The sequence below is a fragment of the Pseudocercospora fijiensis genome, assembly GCF_000340215.1.
Source record: "Pseudocercospora fijiensis CIRAD86 unplaced genomic scaffold MYCFIscaffold_4, whole genome shotgun sequence".
Taxonomy (NCBI): domain Eukaryota; kingdom Fungi; phylum Ascomycota; class Dothideomycetes; order Mycosphaerellales; family Mycosphaerellaceae; genus Pseudocercospora; species Pseudocercospora fijiensis.
In genome coordinates this window covers 5,705,711-5,727,476 of record NW_006921535.1, presented here as the reverse complement: position 1 = coordinate 5,727,476, position 21,766 = coordinate 5,705,711, and the positions used below count along the sequence as shown (strand labels likewise).

General features: G+C 52.0%; 7 protein-coding genes across 7 annotated transcripts; 4 read left to right on the top strand and 3 right to left on the bottom strand.

The window, feature by feature from the left end:
- Positions 1-124: 124 nt before the first annotated feature.
- On the bottom strand, positions 125-3,675 carry MYCFIDRAFT_215380 (uncharacterized protein; the record flags this gene model as incomplete). Its single annotated transcript, XM_007928635.1, has 5 exons — positions 2,636-3,675; positions 1,898-2,012; positions 1,256-1,442; positions 273-1,015; positions 125-155 (listed from the first exon to the last, which is right to left on the bottom strand). The coding sequence occupies exons 1-5, from the start codon at positions 2,772-2,774 to the stop codon at positions 125-127; spliced, it is 1,215 nt and encodes a 404-aa protein (XP_007926826.1). The 5' UTR covers positions 2,775-3,675.
- Positions 2,575-3,675, top strand: MYCFIDRAFT_182862 (uncharacterized protein). Its single transcript, XM_007928636.1, has one exon. The coding sequence runs from the start codon at positions 3,366-3,368 to the stop codon at positions 3,624-3,626; it is 261 nt and encodes an 86-aa protein (XP_007926827.1). The 5' UTR covers positions 2,575-3,365; the 3' UTR covers positions 3,627-3,675.
- Positions 3,676-5,053: 1,378 nt separating this feature from the next.
- MYCFIDRAFT_175085 (uncharacterized protein) lies at positions 5,054-8,068 on the top strand (the record flags this gene model as incomplete). Its single annotated transcript, XM_007928634.1, has 23 exons — positions 5,054-5,070; positions 5,105-5,160; positions 5,193-5,251; positions 5,278-5,326; positions 5,371-5,410; positions 5,449-5,473; positions 5,509-5,615; positions 5,642-5,693; positions 5,729-6,055; positions 6,091-6,102; positions 6,135-6,149; positions 6,175-6,181; positions 6,215-6,256; positions 6,282-6,431; positions 6,457-6,502; positions 6,530-6,637; positions 6,663-7,262; positions 7,296-7,364; positions 7,391-7,543; positions 7,576-7,656; positions 7,710-7,811; positions 7,863-7,979; positions 8,017-8,068. The coding sequence occupies 23 exons, from the start codon at positions 5,054-5,056 to the stop codon at positions 8,066-8,068; spliced, it is 2,286 nt and encodes a 761-aa protein (XP_007926825.1).
- A 45-nt stretch (positions 8,069-8,113) lies between these two features.
- MYCFIDRAFT_175084 (uncharacterized protein) lies at positions 8,114-10,031 on the bottom strand (the record flags this gene model as incomplete). The annotated part of the gene is made up of 13 exons (XM_007928633.1): positions 8,114-8,127; positions 8,163-8,203; positions 8,242-8,311; positions 8,345-8,813; positions 8,880-8,958; positions 8,994-9,116; positions 9,158-9,220; positions 9,265-9,274; positions 9,303-9,325; positions 9,356-9,382; positions 9,411-9,842; positions 9,867-9,959; positions 10,000-10,031. The coding sequence occupies 13 exons, from the start codon at positions 10,029-10,031 to the stop codon at positions 8,114-8,116; spliced, it is 1,476 nt and encodes a 491-aa protein (XP_007926824.1).
- Positions 10,032-11,500: 1,469 nt separating this feature from the next.
- MYCFIDRAFT_215379 (uncharacterized protein) lies at positions 11,501-13,191 on the top strand (the record flags this gene model as incomplete). Its single annotated transcript, XM_007928632.1, has 1 exon — positions 11,501-13,191. The coding sequence occupies one exon, from the start codon at positions 11,501-11,503 to the stop codon at positions 13,091-13,093; it is 1,593 nt and encodes a 530-aa protein (XP_007926823.1). The 3' UTR covers positions 13,094-13,191.
- Positions 13,192-15,902: 2,711 nt separating this feature from the next.
- MYCFIDRAFT_85498 (uncharacterized protein) lies at positions 15,903-16,592 on the top strand (the record flags this gene model as incomplete). The annotated part of the gene is made up of 1 exon (XM_007928631.1): positions 15,903-16,592. One exon carries the CDS (start codon positions 15,903-15,905, stop codon positions 16,590-16,592), a length of 690 nt encoding a protein of 229 aa, XP_007926822.1.
- A 4,532-nt stretch (positions 16,593-21,124) lies between these two features.
- MYCFIDRAFT_196862 (uncharacterized protein) lies at positions 21,125-21,751 on the bottom strand (the record flags this gene model as incomplete). Its single annotated transcript, XM_007928630.1, has 1 exon — positions 21,125-21,751. One exon carries the CDS (start codon positions 21,749-21,751, stop codon positions 21,125-21,127), a length of 627 nt encoding a protein of 208 aa, XP_007926821.1.
- Positions 21,752-21,766: the final 15 nt, after the last annotated feature.

Here is a 21,766-nt window from a genome sequence, read left to right as displayed (position 1 = left end):
GGGAGGAAGAAGTGGATGCAAATTGTGGATATCATACAGGTCGTAGGTTCTCGAATTGCTTACGCTGTATCGTTCGTGATTTCTGGCCGTATGTCCTGCTTCGTACGTATTTCAGCACGGAATCTCATAGGCCAACTGCATACTGCTCGCGCACTCTGCATGTCATCATGAGTCGTTGTACTGTCATCTCCCGCGGCACTTTCTAGCCCGGGCCCCGGATCTTCTCTCTCTAAAATCACTCTCTCGACTCCCAAATGCAAATACGCTCTTACAAAACCGCAGCAACAGCCAACGCCACAGCCGCCAACGCACGCCATCCCATCGCAAGACCTGGAGCACCGGACGTTGCCAGCACGGATTCTAGGGGCACCCCAGTTCCGTTATTGCTATATGCTGCGATCCCAATAGCCAAAGCCCTCAAAGCCGGTGCACCGAGAGCTTTCGAGTTTTCTCTCACGAGCGGCGAAGTCTTCTCGAGCAGGATTTCGTTGAATTGTGTGCTGGTCAAATTCTGCAGTTGCATGGTTTGGAGGGTCAGGTTCTGGAAGCCGTACTGGACGAAGAAAGGCTTTTGGAAGATGAGACTGGCGATTGTGAGGTTCGAGGCGTTTCCGAGAGCCTGGATTGGGGCGATGATGCCGATTGCGGTGGCGGGCACTTCGGAGAGTTCCATGGCGTCTGCTATGCTCTGGTTGATAGCTGCTTGCACGGCTATGCCGGCGGTGTTCACGGCGAGGGCTTGGATGGGTTCGCTAAGGTTTTGGAGTGCTTGGTTCAGCTGCAGAGTGTGGTTGGTGATGTTGTTGATGTCGGCGATGATCGTGTCGATGGTCACTGTCGCCCGCTTGGCCATGGCTGAGTAGAACATGTCGAGGTTGAAGTCGTCGGCGGCGGCCACAGCGGCCATGAAGGCGAGGGCGGAGAGGAACTTCATCGCGGAGGTCGTGGTCTCGATGTCGATGTCGATGTCGATGTCGATGTCGTCGTCGCCGGGAGAGGGGAGGGGCACGGCGAGCTGCAGTTATTATTACGCGGAGGACGAGACGAAGTTTCGACGAAGTCACGGCGAAGGCTCGCTCACACCACATGTTCGGTCGATGTCAGAAGTGCCTCGGTGACAAAGAAGCTATTCACCCCCGCGAGAGTGGCGTTGGCGAAGCTATGCCACTTTCAGCCTCGTCAGCACTCACCTCGCTTGATCGATTGGACGAGTCGTTCTGGCTTGGCCTCGTGCCAAGCTTTTCCCCGGACTCACAGCCCGATCCGGCAGCTGATCCACGCTGGCCTGTGCACGTGCATGTGCATGAAAATCTGGAGCCTCGGTGTCCCGTGCACTTCCGTCTTTCTTCTTCGACACCACCACTTCAAGCCCAGCATCCCTCAAAATCCTCCCAGAATACCGCCTCGGACCTACAGCTTCTCCTCCATTGTACACCTGCTGACTATTCGATTTGAACATTCATATTCCAGCAGGGGGAATAAGCAGGGGGATAAGCAGGGGTTGACAGGGTATCAGGCTATACTCTGGCTATAGGCTTATAGTCCGGAGTGCCTCCGTCTATAGTGACTATCGCCGGCCTTTCCCCGGGTGAATATGACTATTCATGAGTATTCAAGATCTTTGAAAATCAATCATGAATATTCCGAATCCACCTCTATGGAGATGGTAGATGGATCCTAGAGCACCGCCACGAATAAGCCTTTCGGGATCTTGTCCACTTCTCAATTCCAGGTTCCGTTGGATCCAGATAGAATCATTCTACTCGTCATCCAAGACAAGTTCTCCAGAAGCTCCGCCCACTCAGACACGGTTTGAAGCAAAGCTGGCTTCGCTTCCGTTTTGCGTTCAGAACCTGACCGGCGGAAAGAATGCTTGCTCGCTCTGCCATCTTCTCACCTCGAAGGTCCAGTGCGGCGAGTTTGGAACTCCGAAAGATGATGTTGTGATTCTGATAGGCGAAAGAGACTGGTGCACTTGAAGTGGCTGTAAGTTGATGTTCGATTGATCGTGGCTGCGAGAAGTCGCTAAATACGTGCAGCGCGTGTACACGGACCATAGCCCATGTTTCAGGCGGTGTCTGTAAAGCAAGAAATCTGCCATCCTGTGAGAGTTGAGGCCGCTCGAATTGATGATTGAACGCATACATGAAGGCAGACAGGTGTAGACTGTGCTTGAAGCTGCTGGAGCTTTGACACCAAAAGCAAGGGGCGACTTTTCTCCGCCAAGAGAAATTGGACCATTTTCCACTGTGCCTAGCAAGAGACTGCTGTCCATGCACTCCATCAACACCGCCACGCTCCACGCTGTATAACGAACACCATTCTTCGCGCTTTTCTCCGTGGCCGGACTTCCCCTTGTGAGCAGCAAGCATCAAGCGCTTCGAGACGTGATCCTTGGCGATGAAACTTTCCTGAGTAACTGGCTCACAAGAATCCCGCTGGCGTACTTTCGCTTCCGAGCATTGAAACAGACCAATATCGACATCGGCTACATCAACATTCTGACACATAAAGACAGCAAGCTGCATCTCTGCTGCCAATTCGCCGCTGTCCCTGGCGTTCTGGGTCTTGCAGAAGATCCGATCTTAGCCAGCGATGACGCCGAAAGAAAGAAAGCATTCAATGCTCGACTCACCCATACTCACTCCAGCCCACGAAAAGCCAGCAAAGACCTTTTTGTCCATGCTCCTCCGCGGTGCACTGCCTGCTCCCTTCTGGTTCGAAATTTGCTCCGGCTGTTTGTGCACGCTGCACCCACCAATGAACATCTCCATGTGGACATACGCGCAAGCGCATTTCCGTGGAGAGTGCTACCCCGACTTTTGTAGCGGTTTTTTGTTCGATACAAGATCCTCGACGAATGCTGGTTAGGAGTAATTCCAGAGTGGGAGGACGAACGGCACGGAAATCGCGAGAAGGTTTTGAAGCCACCCATCGGCCCTGGGGCATGAGAAACACTTCTTGGATCCCGAACGATTTGACGAGCCGGCACGCAAAATTCATTGGAGTGTGCCTTACAACCTCAAAGAGCATGGGAGGTCGTGGGATACTTGGAGCGTTAGGGATTTCGTCTGTATGAACTGGAGAGGCTGGATGACATGATACGGAGATGCTGGGTTGAAGAGCACGAGGAGAAGTAGTAAGATTTCGTGTTCCACGAGCTCTACCTCTATGGTATAAGAATCAGCAGCACCAACGAGCAGCTTGCAAATCGACTGGGTGCAGCCGTGCTCGGTACTGGAGGAATTTGCCTGATCGTCGGGGGTCGCTTGCGAGGATGGGACCAAAATCACCGAGAGGCTGAGGTCGTCTGCAGATATTCGTGCGCTTGTGGAAGATGCGCGCTGGATGGAGACATCGACAAGATGTGCGCAGACGAAAGATCCTCGCGCATGACGACAAGCGAACGACGCTTCGAGCAAAATCTGGCATACATTGTATGGCTCCAAATGCAAAAATACGACCTAGACAACTACAGCGCGATCGACGCAGATCTCCAAGGCGAACCTCTCGATGAATTGGAGAAGGAGACTCTGACAATATATGATGAGTGTGTATATGAGCGCTCATCAGCCTTGCTATACACTCACGTCGGCGCGGAGATCAATGCTGTCCTGAGTATGTGAAGGATTGTAGTTATTTCACGCCTACTCTATCAAGCTCATCAGCCTCTTTAATATGTGCTTGTAGGCGGCTCCGCGTACCTACAAAGTACGAGCGAAGCTTCCGCCTTATATACCCTTGCAGGTCGCTAGTCGTTATAGGTCGCTAGTCGTTGTAGGTCGCTAGTCGTTGCAGGTCGCTAGTCGTAGTCGCTGCAGGTCGCAGGTCGCTAGTCGTTGCAGGTCGCTAGTCGTTGTAGGTCGCTAGTCGTTGCAGGTCGCTAGTCGTAGTCGTTGTAGGTCGCTAGTCGTAGTCGTTGCAGGTCGCTAGTCGCTAGTCGTTGCAGGTCGCTAGTCGTTGTAGGTCGCTGGTCGTTGCAGGTCGCTGGTCGTTATAGGTCGCTAGTCGTTGCAGGTCGCTAGTCGTAGTCGTTGCAGGTCCGCTTTGAAGGAAGTAACGTGAAAGGAAGGCACGTGATATGCCCGGAAGCTGGGTTCCTCCGTCCCACCAGTTCGTGTAGAAAGCAGCCAATCAGAGCTTTAGCTTTCTGAAATCCGGGGAGTCACGTGGTGATTTCTTGGGGGATTCGGCCACTGTAGTACCCTTGTTATTGTAAGGCGAGCTTCGCTCGCAATGAGCATGCCATTCGACTGTCTCTGCGCCCTTTACATGTCAAACCCCTATCTCCGTTTCAGCCCCTTCCTGATTGAACGCAAGTCGCAGAGGCAGGCACAACACGCACCCTCTAACACTGATCTTTAACTGATGCACCTGCTTACTGCTCCTTGCGTTAGCACTAGTGCGACCTCTCCTTTCAATCCTATATTGATATCATCGCCCCCTATAGAAAAAGGACTACTAACCTGCTCCGGTATACTATACTAACGATTAAAGCTTAATAGGTTTTACATCGTAGTAAGAGCTAATAGGATACGACCTTTCCTTTTAAGTAAGGAAGAGGAGGGATTAGAGCTAAATTTCGACTTAATAAATATTCTTTCTCCTACTACCCTAGACGTCTTATACGGTACGACTTAGTTTCGAATAGCTATATAAAGTATTAGGACTACTAACGCGAATTAGACTATAACTAGCGACTTTAATTATATCGAGAACTACTAGTAGGACCTAGGTAGCGCCGATTTAGAAAGATCGAAAAAAATAATAATAGAGAAGTCGTAGTAAAGAATAATAAAGAGGACGCAAATTTAGAAGGATTAGTCGCGAATAAGGAGGAGAGCGTAGTACTAGCGGTAAAATGCGAGTATAGAAATTAATTGTTCCGTTTCGGAATTTCGTCGTAAATAGTTTGCTTACGTCTAACGAGATCTTTCGCTTAATATCTCTAGGAACTGCTTAATAATTTGCATCCGGGTAAAGAAGCACCGATAATAGCCTTTATTAGAGCTGAACTCCTCGGAGATTTCGACGGTAAACGCGTAAAAAGCAAATGCTTTTATATACTCGGTAGTCTCGATAGTCCGCTGCGAACACTTAACAGTGTTTTTTACCACTCAGCTTCAATGATTAGCTTGGGGAGCAAGGGAAACGATCTAGGTGGCTTTGCCTAGTCAGTGATCCTCCATGAGAACCAGCTTCATTGGGTGAGGACGTGGGACATCTCTCCACAGCAATTCAGAGTCTTCATGTGTGGCCAAACGGGAGAAAATCGAGCTCGATGGCATTGAATCAGTATTTACACAGAAGCGAACCTGCCTGCTTCGTGTTGATCAAAGATTGCTTCCCGAATCAAACTGGCCTATATAGTCAGCTGTGTTAGCAGCGTGAAAGACAGTGATCTGGATGAGTGAATACAGGGTGCCACACAACCATCAACACTGTGAGTGAGGATGTAAGAGTTCTCTCGACGGTCTTTCCATAATAGCAGTTCTGTGCGCCAAGCAGGAGAAAACAGAGCCCGATGGCATTGAATCAGTATTTACACAGAAGCAGCGAAACCTGCTGCTCTCTTCTCTCAAGAATCGTTCACATATACTTCCTCGCTTCCATCGGTATACTGTCACATTCGTCAGTACAGTTCCCCACTCAATACCACAGAAAGCAAGCCATACCTGAGTGATCACAGCTGCGTGAATGACAGGCTGTCGAATTTCGAGGCGCGCAGACATGGCCACCACGCGAGAGAGCTCCAATGAAGCTTCTGCTTCCACTTCTGGTGCCATTTCTGCCGGGAGTGGCTGCAACTCCAATGCCTCTGGTGATGTTGTTGGACTGGAAGGCGAAACATGTCAGTGAGACACGTTTCTATCGAGAGGTGAATCTGTGCATACCGTTCACGACGTTGCCGTCGGAAGCTTCTGAGCCAGCTCAAGAAGCGAGTAGGGAGGTTGCGAAGATTGATGCGCATGTTGGTGGTATGGCGATGGTATGGATGCGTGAAAGGAACGGAAGCAGTACCTACCATGTTGGACGATATATAGGAATACTGGAGGTGAGGGTGCTATTGTTGCTGTAGTTCCATTGTAGTCTGAGGACGAGGTGTAAGAGGTTCTGCTGTTCATGGCTGTTAGCGCAATGCTTCAACAGTTTCACAATATGACAATGGGCTAGGGTATGAGTGTGTAGAGGAGCTGACGACTGGAGACAATAGAGGTGAAGTTTGCAGAGCAAGACGAGGCGGGAGACCGGAAATGTTGTTTCGCCGAGACACGCACAAGGGGCGAAATCTCGAGCGCTTGCCTGCTCTTTCTTCAACAACATTACGACCATCCACACCATTCCATCAAACACGCAGATTGATGCCAGCAGCGTTCACAGAAGGTCAGTCACGTTGAAAGCACCCTCTCAACATCTCAATTCTAAACAGTGTGCAGATCTTGCCCCTGAGACCAGACCGCTGCCGTGTCTTCCCCTGGTCTCTCCTCAACAGGCACAGCACGTTTAACAAACACAGCAATGGTGATAGACAGGTACCAGCGCATTACAACAGCCAACTTGTATCAATAACTGACGGCTACAACGAGCAGGTCATCGATGGCCGATCCATCAACAACGCCTGGCTGCACCACAGCGGGTTCCCGCGATGAAGCCACGGCAAGAGTCAGCCAGCATGCTGGATGCTCTTCATTGCGTCCACGATACGGATACAGCGCCATCAAAGCCAACGGCGGACTGATCAAATTTGCGCCGAATCGTCTCGCAGCCTTTTCCACCGCCAAAGAACGCCGATTCACCCTCAACAAGCTCCAGTCGGCGCGCGACTGTCAGCAACCGCCACAGAATTTGGCTTCGGACGCAGGTGATCAGGACTCAAGCCCGGCCACGCAAGACGGATCCGTCGGAGAAGACATCCAAGGACACCTCTGCCAAATTGTCAATGGCAAAAGAGCCAAAGGCCAACCGCCACCGGCGCAAAGGCTCGCTGTTTCTTGCACGCATCTTAAAGTACCTCGTATACTTGTTTATTGCGTGGGTCGACAGCTGGAAGGCCAGGTAAGCACTCATTTTCGTCGCTCATGCCATACCCTGGACCATTGCGCCGATGATGGTTGGCTGGCGGGAGCAAACATACATTGCCATATAGCCCCTGACCACCGCTCACTTCGCAAAGTGACGGTGCGTGTGATGGACATGCTCTTCAAGACCCAGCATGAACGGCCCTCACTTCTCATCTTCCCTTCCCCTGCCTTCACACTCATGTACTCTACGAGCTTCTACTAACTTTCTTTCAGACGCACAGTTTTCGTGCAGCAGCTTGCTGCCCGTCTTCGCTCACGCGAACTGAAGGAGTTCTTCCAGCAGTGCTTTGGCCTTCCGGCTCCCGAAGCGCGACGCCTACGGGCGTCACTCACTTCCGACGGTCGTCGGCGCCTTGGGGTAGTCCCTCAATCGTAATCGTGCAGTCTGACCCGATGAGGTCAAATCCGGCTTTCCTGTCCCTGGCTCCACAGCGACATGAACAGCAGACGGCGCTTCGTCCGTAGGACCCTCGCCTCTGGCTGCTTCTTCCAGTGGCAACTCCATTGGCAGTCAGTCATACGACGCCAACATTCTCGCTTGCACGGACAAGATCGTACCCGCGCCATTGACCATGTCATCCGCTTCGCCTCCGAGTACAGTAGGCGGCAGCTGAGAGGTTCAACAAGATTGCCGGGATACGCGCATGGCGCCTCCGATGTATCGTCGCTCGTCACGAGGGGAGCGGAGGTCACAACACAACGAGTCGACTACGAGGAAGGCAAGGGAGAGTGACGGTGTAGCAGATTGAGTGTAGATAAGTGGCAGCAATTTGAATGAAGAGGCGAGCTCCCTCAGCTTCGGCTTCATAATGTTGCTTCTCCTTCCTTCTTTCGTCTTCTCAACACTCACGCTTCCTCTCACGACAAGTTCCCCCTGAGCTCAGTCTACAGCACAACGTCAGGTAGAAACAGGAGATGCAAGCATGGTGATGAGGACAGGGATTCAAGGAAAGCAGACGGCAGAGATTTGGAGATGTGCGGTTTGACGCGTCAAGGCAAATTGTATTGCTTTTTTCGATGAACTCTGTATCTCACTGTTCATGTGCTACTCCAACACTGCTTTTAATACATCTCCGCCACAAAAGTGTCTCGCGAAAAACTCCATGTCGTTGCTCTTTACCCTCAGGATCTCAATCAAAACTTCCTACCCCTTTTCAACCAGGACTCTCTCATCCGTCTGACTTGGAATACTTTGTGATCAGCGCCATCCCAAAGGTGATACGGTTCTTCTGAGCGAATTCAGGACTGTGGATTATAGAGACCGATAATATTCGCTGCTGACGTTGAAACCGTGGTGGTCGGCAGAAGTGCCACGATTGCACTTTCTCTCTCTCTCTTGACGGCGATTCGTGACATCTTCGTCTGACTCTGACGGCTGGATTGGAATCGTGTTCGTGGCATCATGGCCGTCGCCTGTGTTGATTGAACCCCAGATCTAGGTCTCATCGTTTGTCTCTGAAATCGGGTCCAGCACGACGCGTCTTGGGTCGACGGAGAGAACAGGGGTTGTGCATGATATGGACGATGGTAGTCTCCAGAGCCACTCCTCATGAGATCTCCCTGCAATCCCATCCTTGTCGCCATGATCCACCTGCCGTCGATCACAAAATCTTTCTGTTTCTGGTCTTCACCACTTGCGTCTTCCATGTCAGCCTCAGGCTTTCCGTTCCCTTCTTTGCTTGCCAGAACTTCGACTTGATTCTTCAGGCCTCGACTGGATTTCCTGCTGGACTTTCAGAGCGCGGTCGTGTGGGGAAGAAATCTCGAGTATTCGGCTTGCTTTATCTCGCATTTGACCCGTGGATTTCGAAATCTTGTAGTGGACTCTGATGGATGAATCGAGAGGGGCCTCATAGAGCGCACGACTGTTGTGAATCTTTGCGTGCACACACAAGCAAGGATTGGATCCACCTCGTGGAAAACGCTGGCGTCTTCTTGATGGCGGTTTCGACACTGCTTCCATTGGCTGTGATGTGGGAAAGAGTTCGCCGTCGTCGACCACGAAACCGCTTCAGTACTCCGAGTAGTGAATCTCTACGTGCACACACACGCAAAGATTGGATCCCGCTGGCAACACCACCACCGTCGCCTTCGATATGTAGAAGAGTTCGCCGTCGTCACCACGAGACTCCAGGCCCCTGTTCATGAACAAAGACACTGATGTCCCGTAGGAGCTTTTAACCAGGTAGCATCTGGAGAAGTGTCGCTGTGCCCTTTTACAGGCGAGGTTGTGTGAGCTCTTCCTGCAAGCACCTGTTAGCTGCTTCCAAGACGCCGAAGGAAGATTTTCATACCAAGCACTTCGTGCACACCTTGTTCGGGTGTGACACGATCGACGGGCAGCCATTCTCCCAGTACATCACGCAGTGATAGCCTGTGCTGGCCATCACTGGCTCACCCTTCTTCTCGACAGGCTCGCTGCAGCTCGATGGCTGCTGCTGCTCCTGGAAGTCGCGGTTGATGATGCGGTTGCGTGGCTCGGCGTTGATGGTGGAGTTGGAGGGCGATGGTGGTGCCATTGTGTTTGAAGTGAGGGTGTGGTGGAGTGAGTGGTGGTTGTGCTGGTGGTATGCGTGAATGTCTGTGGTGTGTGATGGCGTTCGCTCACGACACACACGTGGACAGAATCTGCCCTCGACATCACTTAACGGCTTTGCAGCACTTGCCTGCTCTGCTTCACTGCTTCGAGCTACGGCTCTCGGGGACTCGTCTTGATCGATTCTACGGGAACTGAAGCTACTTGCAGAAATATAGTGCTTGCTTCATCGTACAGACATCAATGACAGTACAATTGATTGCAGGTCAGCATTTGCTATCCTGTACAGTAATGCCACTTTGCGCAGATAGATGTAAGACATACGACGAATATGATCGACTCTCCAGGTGTCTAGCACAACTTGCTTATAGGATCAGACACGAGTCAAATATTCGGGTAGACCTGTGTTTCATCACCCATGCCTAGGCAGAACAGCTAAGTTATGCCATGGGGTGCATGTGGTGAGCAGCTTGTGTCAAGCAAGGCTGATACTGATACTGATACTCAAGAGCGCGTGGCGGTGCCCAAAGCCTGCTGCCGCAGTGTCAATGGCCGGAAATTTCGCACGCTAGTGGGAGTCCTGCGGGAGTGGCTAGTTCAGCCTTGCGTTGAAGCAGGTGTGGCACTGTTCTCAATGATGAGGCTATGCATGCCTACTTCTGATCAAAATGTCCAACCTACGACCTTTGCAGAGATAAAGGTGATTGAGACACTTCCGCGCTATGCTGAGAGCAAAATTGAGGCCTGCCATTGTCTGATGAAGGTAGGAGAAGGTAGGAAAGGGAGTTCGAGTTCAGGCTATGCCGTGGCCGTGCAAAACTTGCTGCGGCTCTCTGACTGGCCTGAAAAGTCGCACGCTAGTGGGAGTCCTGCGGGAGTGGCTAGTACAGCCTTGCGAGCACCTGAGGCAGCTTTGTTTACATTTTCACAGCAAGCTAAATCTCCACCGCATTGCCAAGTACACAGATCTGCCCACACTGTCGCATCACCACTCGCACGTCCACGATTTGCCTCGCACAAGCAGTACTTGCTCCGCACGCATCACCCTATCCCACAACAATTTCTCCATACCAGCGCCTCGCATATACCATGGACGCCATCACCGACATTGAGCTCATCGAGCGGTCAAGATCACCGTCACACCAGACAACGCGACTTCACAACCATATGGAACAAATGCTTCCGCAATTTCGACATCACCAAGCCAACGGCACCGTGGGTGGGCTCTTTGTGCTGCCGCAAGCACATCTCGAAGCTCTGACGGGGAACGGTGGCAATGTCGAAGAACCCTCCCACAGCATCACATCAATTGGAGCAGAAGAGGTGGCTGAACAGAGCAATGAAGCTTCCACGAAGATGGTTGGACTGTGGGCTCGAGTTTCGAATGCGTTGCGGAAAATGTGTTGCATGTGATGGAGCTGAGCGAAACGGTCGAAAGTTGATACTGCTTGCGCTTCACATCCGCATGCCATCTCCTTCAGCAACTGGCCCTCACGCGCATCTACTCTTTCGGCGCCAGACCAAGCATGCCTTTCCAGACCAGTCTGCTCCTGCTTCCCAATCCGGCTTAGCGCAATTGTAGATGAATGTCTAGAGATGAAGTGAAGTATCGACAAGCTTTTCGGCGTCTCGGTTCAAAGATGCGCCCTCCTTTGTCCCGAAGTGCTGGGAGGCAATTTTGCCGACAACACCTCCTCATCCCGAGTGCAAATATGGAGCACTCTCCTCGCCTGATGGCAGGACTTCGGCGTTTGGATGGAAGCCGAAGCCGCTCGCTGGGATGGAATGCATACGTTGACTTTACGGAAGCTCGTCCGACAGCAACAACCACGGAGTCACGACCGGTTTGCAGAACTTTGTTTGAAAGACGACGCCGACCAAGATGACGGGATTCAGCAGAGCGAAGGAGGACCGGCCGACGCCGCCGGAGGTCTACAATTGGAGAGTGTACGCCACGGCTGTCATCATCGCGCTCGGCGTCCTCGCATATGGCTATGACAGTGCATTCATCGGCACCACAATTACTCTGCCCAGCTTTAAACGAGACTTCGGCCTGAGCACCATGAGCAAGCGCGAGAAGAATGCCGTGTCGAGCAATCTCACCAGCATCTACAGCGCCGGCGGCTTCTTCGGAGCGCTCTTCATGTATCCTGCGCTGGAACTGCTCGGCAGAAAGAAGACCTTGATCATCGCAGATGTCATCTTCATCGTGGGAGCGGTGCTGACAGTCGGACCAGTGCATCTGGGGTCAATGTATGCTGGCAGACTTCTGACCGGACTTGGCGTCGGTGCGATCGCGGCAGTATGTCCAATCTACGTCTCCGAAATTTCTCCTCCAGCCATTCGTGGCAGGTTGACTGGCTTCTTCGAATCTTTCTATCAAGTCGGAGCCGTGGTCGGCTTTTGGATTAATTATGGCCTCGTGCATTCCTACGACACGCAGAGCACGTCTGCTTGGAGGATACCGATGGGCGTGCAGCTGATTCCAGCGGGACTTCTTGCGATCTGTATACCATTCCTGAAGGAGAGTCCCGTATGGCTTATCAAGCGTGGCCGGACAGCTGAGGCCATCAAAAGCTACAGCTTCCTTCGAATGCTCCCAGAGGATCACCCTTATATTGCGGAAGATGTGATGTTCGTGCGGAGCCAGATATCCGAAGAGAGAACAGCTTCACATGCAGAGAATTCCAGCTTCCTCGCCGTCACGAAAGCCGCACTCCGAGAGGGGTGCTTGCCAGGAATGAGGAACCGCTTCCTGCTTGTATTCCTAATGTTCATGTGGCAAGCTTGGTCTGGAGCAGCTGCAATCAACTACTATTCTCCGACAATCTTCACCTCAGTCGGGTTATCGGACTACACTCTTTGGACCGGTGTATATGGCATCATCAAGGCGACAGGAAGCGTGATCTTCTTCACCTTCTTCATCGACAAATTCGGCAGGAAATGGCCATGGATCGTATCCAGCATCTGCTGCGCCTTGTGCCAGTACTACCTCGCCGGATACATCGCCCTCGCAGATCCCAGCTCTGACAGCCCACACTCTGCCTCGACTGTTGCGGGCGGCAAGGCTGCGATCGCCGCTATCATGATCTTCGGTGCGACCTGGTCTTTTGGAGCAAATGGGCTGCCGTGGATTATATCTTCCGAGATCTTCCCATCAAGTATTCGCTCTATTAGCGGCCCCTTCGCCGGAATGTCCGTCTGGCTGTGGACGTATGTCGTGACGAAAGCTTTGCCAAGCATGTATACCAGCATGGATTACGGCGTGTACATCTTCTTCGCAAGTTGTCTCATCTTGGCTGCGATATACGCTTTCTTTTTCATCCACGAAACCAAAGGGCTCCGGCTTGACGAGATGGACAGGATTTTTGGATTTGCGCGGAGTGCTGCGAGCTCTGCTGTGGAGGACAAGCTTGGGAGAGAGAGTGTTGAGGCCGGCAAGGGCGACGTTGCGACTACGGTTGAGAGAGTGTGAAGCATGTCGGCCGGAGACTTCGATGGACTATGCAGACCTCGCAGGTATCCCCTGAAGCTTCTCGTTCGCAAATGCTTCACAATAGAGCACTTCACAATACTTCTCATGCTTCCAGTCTGTGCATTCAATAGTCCAAGAGCCATAACCTAAGCATGTGCGACGTTCGATACTCTTCGACAGTGAGCAAGATTTGTGGAGACGAGGCTGGTGTTGCCAATCGACAATGCAGTCCAAGCACGCGAAACAATCCCGGCGTCTCAGCGCACGGCCTGATAAGACCTGGTTGCCATGTCGATCAAGGCTGAGCTGGTAATTGACGCCACGGGTGAAGCACACTCTCGACTTTAAAAGCCTCTGCTCCAACCTTTCAGAACATTCGAAGTATCAATCAACCTCAAATCACCACACCATAGCAACCTAACCAGCCAAGTCCAAGTAAAAGTCGAGAGGCCCAACGAACCATCTCCCCCTTCGCACAGCTACACCCACCCACCTTTCCTTCCTCCCGCTCAAGCGCGAGTCAACCAGAACTTCTCGAAGACCCACACTACCCTCGAACCTCCCCCAGCCTTCAAGAATGTCCTACATGCCAATTCCCCAAGGCACCGAGATCATCTACACCATGGACGACGGAGTCACCTACCAGGGAATTCTGTCCGCAGGTGAGCGAACCCTGCACCGCTGCATGGCATAGCTAATGATGAACTCGCATAGACTTCTATGGCCTCGACAACACGGGTGTCGGCCATCTCACGCTCGATCCTGGATGGCGACGTACTCTCCTTCATCCTCGTGGGGCAGTAGCTCGACGTCGTTCCGCCGCCATCCCGATTACGGTTGAGTACCGTCGTGGGGATCGTGTGTATTATATGTCGACGGATAAGTGAGTGCGGCATGGATCTGGCTTTGGGGTGAAAGCAGGGAATACTGCGGATACATTAAGTTACACTTCATGAAACGACACACATTGGTTTGCGCTTCCGGTGCTGGAGTTGGGTTTGAGCACACGAGGGCGAAACCGGCGTTATGCAATGGAAATATGACAGGAGGGAACGCTGGTTGGGGGTCAAGGTGGAGGACATGAAGACCTCACTTGCTGTTCATACCTTCTATGAAGCAGCTCTTTGCAGCGACTTTGGGCTTTGCTGCGCAATTCCTTCATCCTTCAAAGTAGTCATGCAAAACATCGTGAAAACAGGTCGTGTGAAGCCAGTTGCTGACGGGATAAGAATGCTGTTCTTCACTCTCTGGTTGACTTCAAATACAGTACCGTATCCAAAGTATTGGCAGGCTCCAGCATCACGATCGATGATCACAATAACTGATGCCCTCCTCTTGCGACCTCTACAGGCCCATCTTGCCCTCCATTTCCTCTTGTGTCTCCGTACTGCGAACTGTACGAGCCAGGTGCAGAATATGGCTGGCTCTGGTATTGTGGCTGGCTGGTTTGGTATTGTGGGATACCGTGTGAGTGACCAGGAGAAGGAGCAGCTAAGAAGGAAGATGTTAGGATGGTGCTTGCGAGCGTGATAGTGTCAATGGATAAGTACTTACGTGATTGAATTGGAGCACCTGCTCCGGCCTTGTGGCTGGCTGGTTTGGTATTGAGGGATACCGTGTGAGTGACCAGGAGACGGAGCAGCTAAGAAGATGTTAGGATGGTGCTTGCAAGCATGCTGGTGTCATTGGTACTGACCTGATTGAATTGGAGCACCTGCTCCAGACCTCGCTGGGAGCTGTGCCGGCACAGCTCCGGTGGGAGGTTGGGGAAGCCACCTGAAGTGATGGTCAGTACGTTCTGTGAGAGACGAGAAAAAGTGATGTCTTACCCCTGGCCCCCTCCTCCCCCTCCTCCCCCGGCTGGAGGCTTCCGCTGTGTCTCGTTAGCTCAGTTCGTGAGAGAATGTAGGCGTTGATGAATTGCGACGCTCTCGGCAGCAGTCATCGGCGCAATGGTCCAGTGGCAAGGCGCACCGACAATGTGCTAGATGAGACTTACCCGACAAGAAGGGCGGTCGTCGTCATACATCGCTGAGTACATAAGTACCCGGGGATGTATGAACGAAAACCGTGACCCATTGTGCTGATGGATGCTGTTCATTTTTGCTGTTTTGCTGGTCAGTCATGTTGGAGGAGTATAATGGCACGTCGACTGACCTTTTGTGTTGAATGAATGCAGATATGGTGGTGGATTGCGGCGATGGATGGATTGTGTTGTGGAAGAGAAAGCGGAAGAAAGAGTCACGAAGAAGAATCTTCTTGTGGCCGTGAGCTTACTAGTGGCTTGGCAAGCGGTTTCAGGGGCAACAATATTGCTCCGGAACATCAACAAACTGCTGCAAGCATGAGCGTCTCCAAGAGTTCAAGTCCATTTATTTCATGTGCCAACTTTTGAAATCGTCAGCGTACGTCAGCCAAGGCGTAATACAATGTTGTAAGGCGAGCATTAACAGTCCTCTTGACAACAGACAACGCCTCGTAGTGCACTTTCTTGCTGCCACACCGTCCGATTAGGGCCATTGAGAGGTGGTTGAGTGGGATCCGCAACCTACTTCGTGCTCATATAAAGAGCTGAGATCTGCGTTGGAGAAGGAAGAAAGAATGGTCGTTTTGCTGCGACTGTTGCCACGAATCTTCAGTGAAGCTGTCCTTTCCATACTCAATCAATTCCTCGCTTACTATGCGGCTTCAACGGTCCCACCGCAGGTTTCGTTGGCTTCTGATTGTTCGATGCTGTTCTGCCTTCGATCAATTGCTTCCGCCACAGGTTCACCACTGCACCCATCACATCCACCCCCGACACAGCACAATGAACACACATCTCGAACCGTCAGAAGTGCTCTTGTACCAATCTCACCATCCCATCAGCCTCGCCGAAGCCGCCATCGCTTCATTTGACACAAAGACACCACGCAGTGCGCAGATGGCCCAGCAGCTCCCAGCATGGTTCTTGAAATTCCAGAGACAAGTCGACCAAAAAGGTGAACACACAACGGAGCTTACTACGCAGCTGATGAGAGAAGGATGGGCGCTCGTCTCCAAAACCTTTTTCCTGGACTCTGTGAGTGACGTCCCGGTTTCTTGGGACTCGAATCTTCTGTCTAGAAGCGGCAGCCGGGGAGAGACAAGTGGCGTGGGCCAAGCCGTGATGGTGAAGCTCTACCCATACAAGACTGCCCGGATGCTTCTCAATACCATGGCACATGAAGCCGCGCACGCTTTCATCTCCATGTACAGCTGCCACAACGAGGTCTGCGGAGACGCTGCGTGTGTGAAGGAGAAGGGGGTTAGCATGGGAGTGAAGGGACATGGGCTCGCTTGGAACATGTTGGCAATGGCAATTGAGCGTGCGAGTGAAGTCTTCCTTGACTTTCGGCTGGATCTGGGACGAGCAAGCTCTTCGAGGGACGAGCATGAGCTTCTGGACAGAGATCATGCGGTGGAAGCGTTGTTTGGTGGAGTAGATCCTCGTCGCGACATCCCTCACCCGAACCACTGAATGAAAAGGGAAAATCTCTAGACTCTGCTATCGAGCAGAGTCTATGCCGCCCGCGTCTCCGCCTGTTCGTTTCGTTTGCGTTTCCTGGCTTTGACCAAAATACCGAGGAGGGTGCTCAGACGAGGCTATGTGATCACCTACGAATGTTGTTCATCATCATTTTGAATTGACTTCCCGATCGCGCTGATACGGCTCTTTCCTTAAGAGCTCAGAAGAAGCTTCATTGCGGAATGCAAAACTGAATGGAACTGTAGTTGGTACATATCTGGAAGTCACCCGAGCTCTCTAGCCACATCAACTCCACTATCCAAGCCCTCGCCGTGCTCCTCATATCCCACTGGCTGCATAGCAAACGAATACTCTACATTGAAGGAACTCTTGGACATGGACAAAGACCGTTGATGTACTTCAGGCGTTCCAATAAGGCTGAATATGCCAAGCCCCACAGCTGCCTTCCAGCAGGATCGATTTGCATACAGCCACTCCCAACTCGGCTGGTGGCAAGAAGACACGCGCGGAACTCCAGGACTCAGATTGAGAAGAGCATGATTCAGCAGGACATATTTGGCAAAGAAAACGGGAAAAGACGAAGGAGTACGCAAAGAATGGGCACGGCTGTCCTGGCACGCCAGCCTTCGTGCCGATGGACGGGGGTGCTGTTACGGCAGGTATGGCACGGCAGGCACGCCAGACTGATACATACTTCCCAGTACCGAAGATACTTACACAATACCATACCATTGCACCACTACTGATTCGTCCCTCGCGTGACAATTGGTAGCTTCGCGTCGGACCGTGATGCTGCGTGCAATCAAAGGCTGACCAGACCTTTCGTAGCATAGTTTTGACCCATTGAAAGAAATTTCATCATGGTTTGGCATTGTCAGACGAAAAGACTGTCAGATGGAATCAGCAGTTTCGAAGACCTCTCTGGGACCTGATTCCCTCGTTGAGCTCTGATATAGCGAGATGAGGACCGATAGGAGAACTGTGTTAGTCTCAACGAAAAGTCCACCTCCACGAAATCTCGACTAGAGAGCTACGTTTCTAGAGTCGATGGATCTGACAGGCCTTGGAATCGACAGTGACTTGGAAGTTGAACCCTCAATTGTTCTGGGTGCTTCCTCACGCCACTTTCTCCGCGTGCCTTCTTCGTATGCTGTGTACTTCGAATTAGACGCCGTCGATCAACCAGCTCCTGTTCGGTGAGATTATTGCTATAGGGGAGTGGATCGTAGGACTTAATCCTTATGGCTTGCGTTCCAACAATCGGATTGAGGGGACTGACTCAAATGCATCAGAAGCTGGCAGGAAGCAGGGGGCTGAGATTGAAAGTAACTCGGAGGATCTCGTGACTCTCGAAAGGCAGATTACATTTCAGAAGTCTCTGGGCAGCCTCTGATGGATCTCGTTGTTATGAGGTCTTCAATAGCTTCAATTTCAAAGACATTAGGAAGCAACAGTGTCGCAGAGTCCAGGTAAGCTGCTCATAGAAGCACATCTTGTACGCAACTCTTGCAACGTCGGGGGGCATTTGACAATCTCGGATGTCGAAAAGATGCAGAAAGTATGAGTACGGACTTGGGGACATTGTTGCCTCATTTGTGCTTCTGAACTGATATGAATCATTGCCGCCAGTGCCTGCCCACGCGAAGTTTACAGCTGGTGCGATTTCAATAGGTGGTCGTGTCCACTGATCCCTTGTTTGCCAATTGATGATCGTAGGTAGTGGCGGGTTCATTGGTACCGGAATTGGAGTCAGTTGATGATTCCCGCATGAACCACTGCTGCTCAGTCAGGGTGCTACAATAATCGCATCGCACCACAGGTTCACGTGTGTTCTCCACGTGAGCTACGTTTGCGTCGCACCAGGTCGGGAAATTCAGGTGACCAGTCGTAGAGCTGTTTATGAAACGGCAGATAGCAGCCACCAAATTGTCAATGTGCGTGGAAGGCACCTGTTCACTTCCGGTTGGTGTCTATCCATAGGTGAAGTCCACTCCACCTGGCTTCAAGATAATGAGTTGCTTTGCGTACCGCACGTAGGCGTACAGCTCGTCGACCGTTCCAGCAAAATTCTGGCGGTACTGTGTTCGGGGGCGGTAGCTGCTAGATCTGAGGAGCACTCCAGTGGGCCAATGTAGTAAATTTGTTTCTTTGGGCCCATCTGCGAGTCATCAAAACGGATAGGAGGCATTTTCTGTCCATAAGAAAGGCCTTCGTTGAGGTAATGCATATGGGATTCCTCGCGGAACACCTGAAATCTCACACCAGCACTATGCCGTCGCTCGCATGTATTGGCTTCCAAAATCCACCGTCCCCATGCAGGACGTGTCTGTGAGACGGCTTGCATACCAGACTTGAATCTGCAGAGCGAATAGCTGAACGAAAGGGTCTGGCTCAGTAACCGATCGTGCCTTGGAATCATCTCTTTCAAAATATCAGTCCATCCGAGCCTGACTTGTCCTCCGGCACCCCAGAGATGAGAGCAATGCGGAAATGGAGATGACTCTAGGTGCTGTGAAAGGGTGGCCGACAAAAGGGATCTAGCTTAGTCACTGATTCTCCCTTGCAATCGTCTCTTTCAAAGCATCAGTTCATCTGAGCCTGACCTGTCCTCCGACACCCCAGAGATGGGAGCGACGCGGAAATGAGAGGACTCCAGGTGCTGCGAAAGCGTGGCTGACAAAAATCATCTGGCTTGCTCACTGATCTTGCCTTGCAATCGGTTCTTTCAAAGCATCGGTCCACATGAGCCTGGCTTGACCTCCGATACCCTAGAGATGGAAGCCATGCGGGAATCGAGATGAGTCCAGGTGTTTCGAAAGCTTCCTTCACATAGTCTGGCTTCCACGACGCTCCAGACCCCGACATCGTTGGTCTGTACCCTCGGTGCCTCGGTGGACTCGGGTTGGTGCTACCGTTTGTTATGAGGTGGATAGATGATGTTCTCATTAAGTTCTCAAGGAAGGCTAAGTACATAATGACTGGGGACCCTTTCCACCTTCCCCGTTGCCTTCCTTAATGCCTTCCTTAACAAATGCCGCTTTTTCCAAAAAGGCTCCGTGTCCCACGGTCGTATCATAATCTCATATTCTCAGTCGTAATCTTATGCTCTCAATGTTCCTTTGGGGTTTCACTCGAGACTATCGTCCGAACTAGAAAAGCGGGAGCGAAAGCGAGAGGCGTCGAACTCCTAAGCTATACCCTCCGGAGTGTTGACCGCTACGAAGGAGCCCTTGGTGTTCCCGACTGTTCCCTCGTTGCTATTAAAGTCCGTAAAGGTTGGAGCAGAGTTCTCAGCGTTCCCGGCCGTTCCCTCGCGCATTGGGGTAGATAAACCCGTCTTTAGTACCTTTCCGATCGCGATAGGGTTGCGATTGCCGAAGGCGGGTTCTAGACGGAGGTACCCGAGCTCGTCGTCGCTCTCCTCCTTTACTCTCTGCTTGCTGCTCTTCTTCTTAGAGGGCGGCGGCGGCACATCCACCTTCATAACTGCATAGCCTCGCTTCTGAAGAATGTCGTTCAAGTTAGGCAAAGCTCCGGCTTTCCTCTTACGATTATGGCTAATGTTACCGAGCAGATCCTAAGTCCCATACAAGCGTGGCGAGCACGGTGAGGACGTCTCCTACCGCGACTACGGTGAGGAGTACTAGAAGACGGGCAAGCGACCTGCTAGCGAGCACGTCGGAGCAACAAAGCACTATAAGATCGATCTGACTACCTGTGGCGAAGTCCAATTCTTGTGGATAGCAGCAACAGGCCGACTCTCGATAGTGCGCTTGCCTCTACCAGACTCCTAGCTCGAGGACTACACGATTTGGCTGCTGCTTATCGGCATGAACCTTGGCGCCTGGTCGGCTACGCAGCTTCACAAGTGGTACGAGTCCTCTCTGAATTCCAGTGGTCTGCCCTACCTACACCGTCGCAACCTGGGTCGCCCGGCCGTCACCTAGGACCTCGTCGCCCACACTTGGCGGTATGTTACCGTTCGCAACGCCTACACGCTTCGCGGCGAGGGTCACACGGCGGCCCTCTGCACCAACGAGGCGCTGTCGGACACGAAGGCCACGAATGCGTCGCGCACCATAACGCTGGCGTCGCTGACTCCGGCCTCGGCAAGGAAAGCCCTGAGGTCTCTATTGTAATCGTCGACGTAGCGGTGGTCTTACTTCTTAGTCTTCCACAACTTGTGGGCCTCCTGGGTGCTAGTGATAGCATCGAAGACTTTGTCCTGTAGCAGAGAGAGAGACGCGCTCATAAGCACATGTGTAGTAGCATGTATCTCCTCACATCTTGAGCGCTTCTTCAGAGATATGAGCGGTTGCGAGAGCTGTCCGCGATCTGTTGAGCTCAGAAAGCTTGAAAACACCGAGAAACCCCTGTACAGAGACAAATATGTTAGCATCGCACAGAAGATCACATAGCTAACGCTCTCAATACACTCTGCACCTCTACGAGACCGGTCTGCTCTCGAGTAGCGTAGTGAAGCATGCAATTCGGAGGCGAAAACGATCACTGCAGTTACTACCCTAAAATTCCATCACTCCTCCTTTTCTCAGCACTTCACTCATCTCCTGACGGTACTCCACCGAATCTCGACCTCGCTGCACCATCTCCACACGAACTTCCTGCGTCCACAAAACTTTCAACCGCTTCACAGCGTCAACAAGCTGTCCCAACTTTACACCCATATCCTTTTCTTCCTCGAACACAACCTCTTCCTTCCACCGCGTGGCCCATGGCGCCTTTCCAAAAGATACGATGACGGAGGGAGCATGCGGCTGACAAATGATCTGATACATCTTGGCGTTGTGGGTCGCTTCAAGGTCCCAGATCCTTCCAGCTTGGGCGTAAAAGAAGTTCGGACAGCCTTGCTTTGCCTCGGAGATTTTTTGATGGAGGGTTGGATGGAGGATGGTCTCGAACCGGCCGAAATAGCGATAGAGGCTGGTTTGGTGGTCTTCAAAGGCTTGGTTGAGGTGGAGTGGCTTTTTGAAGAAGTGTACGCGGAGGCGGAGGAGTTTGTCTTGGTCGATGGTTGACTTGAAGGTTTTGTTGACGCGGTAGGCTTGCTTTAACTCTTTGGGAGTGAGGTAGATGAGGATCATGGAGAGCAGCTCGGCCACGTCGAAGGCTCTGGAGGCGTGGGTCGACATGGTCAGGGTGATGGT

Excerpts from the sequence above, each read along its gene's own strand:
- MYCFIDRAFT_182862 (XM_007928636.1), top strand. The coding sequence starts at position 3,366 with ATGTGCGCAGACGAAAGATCCTCGCGCATGACGACAAGCGAACGACGC.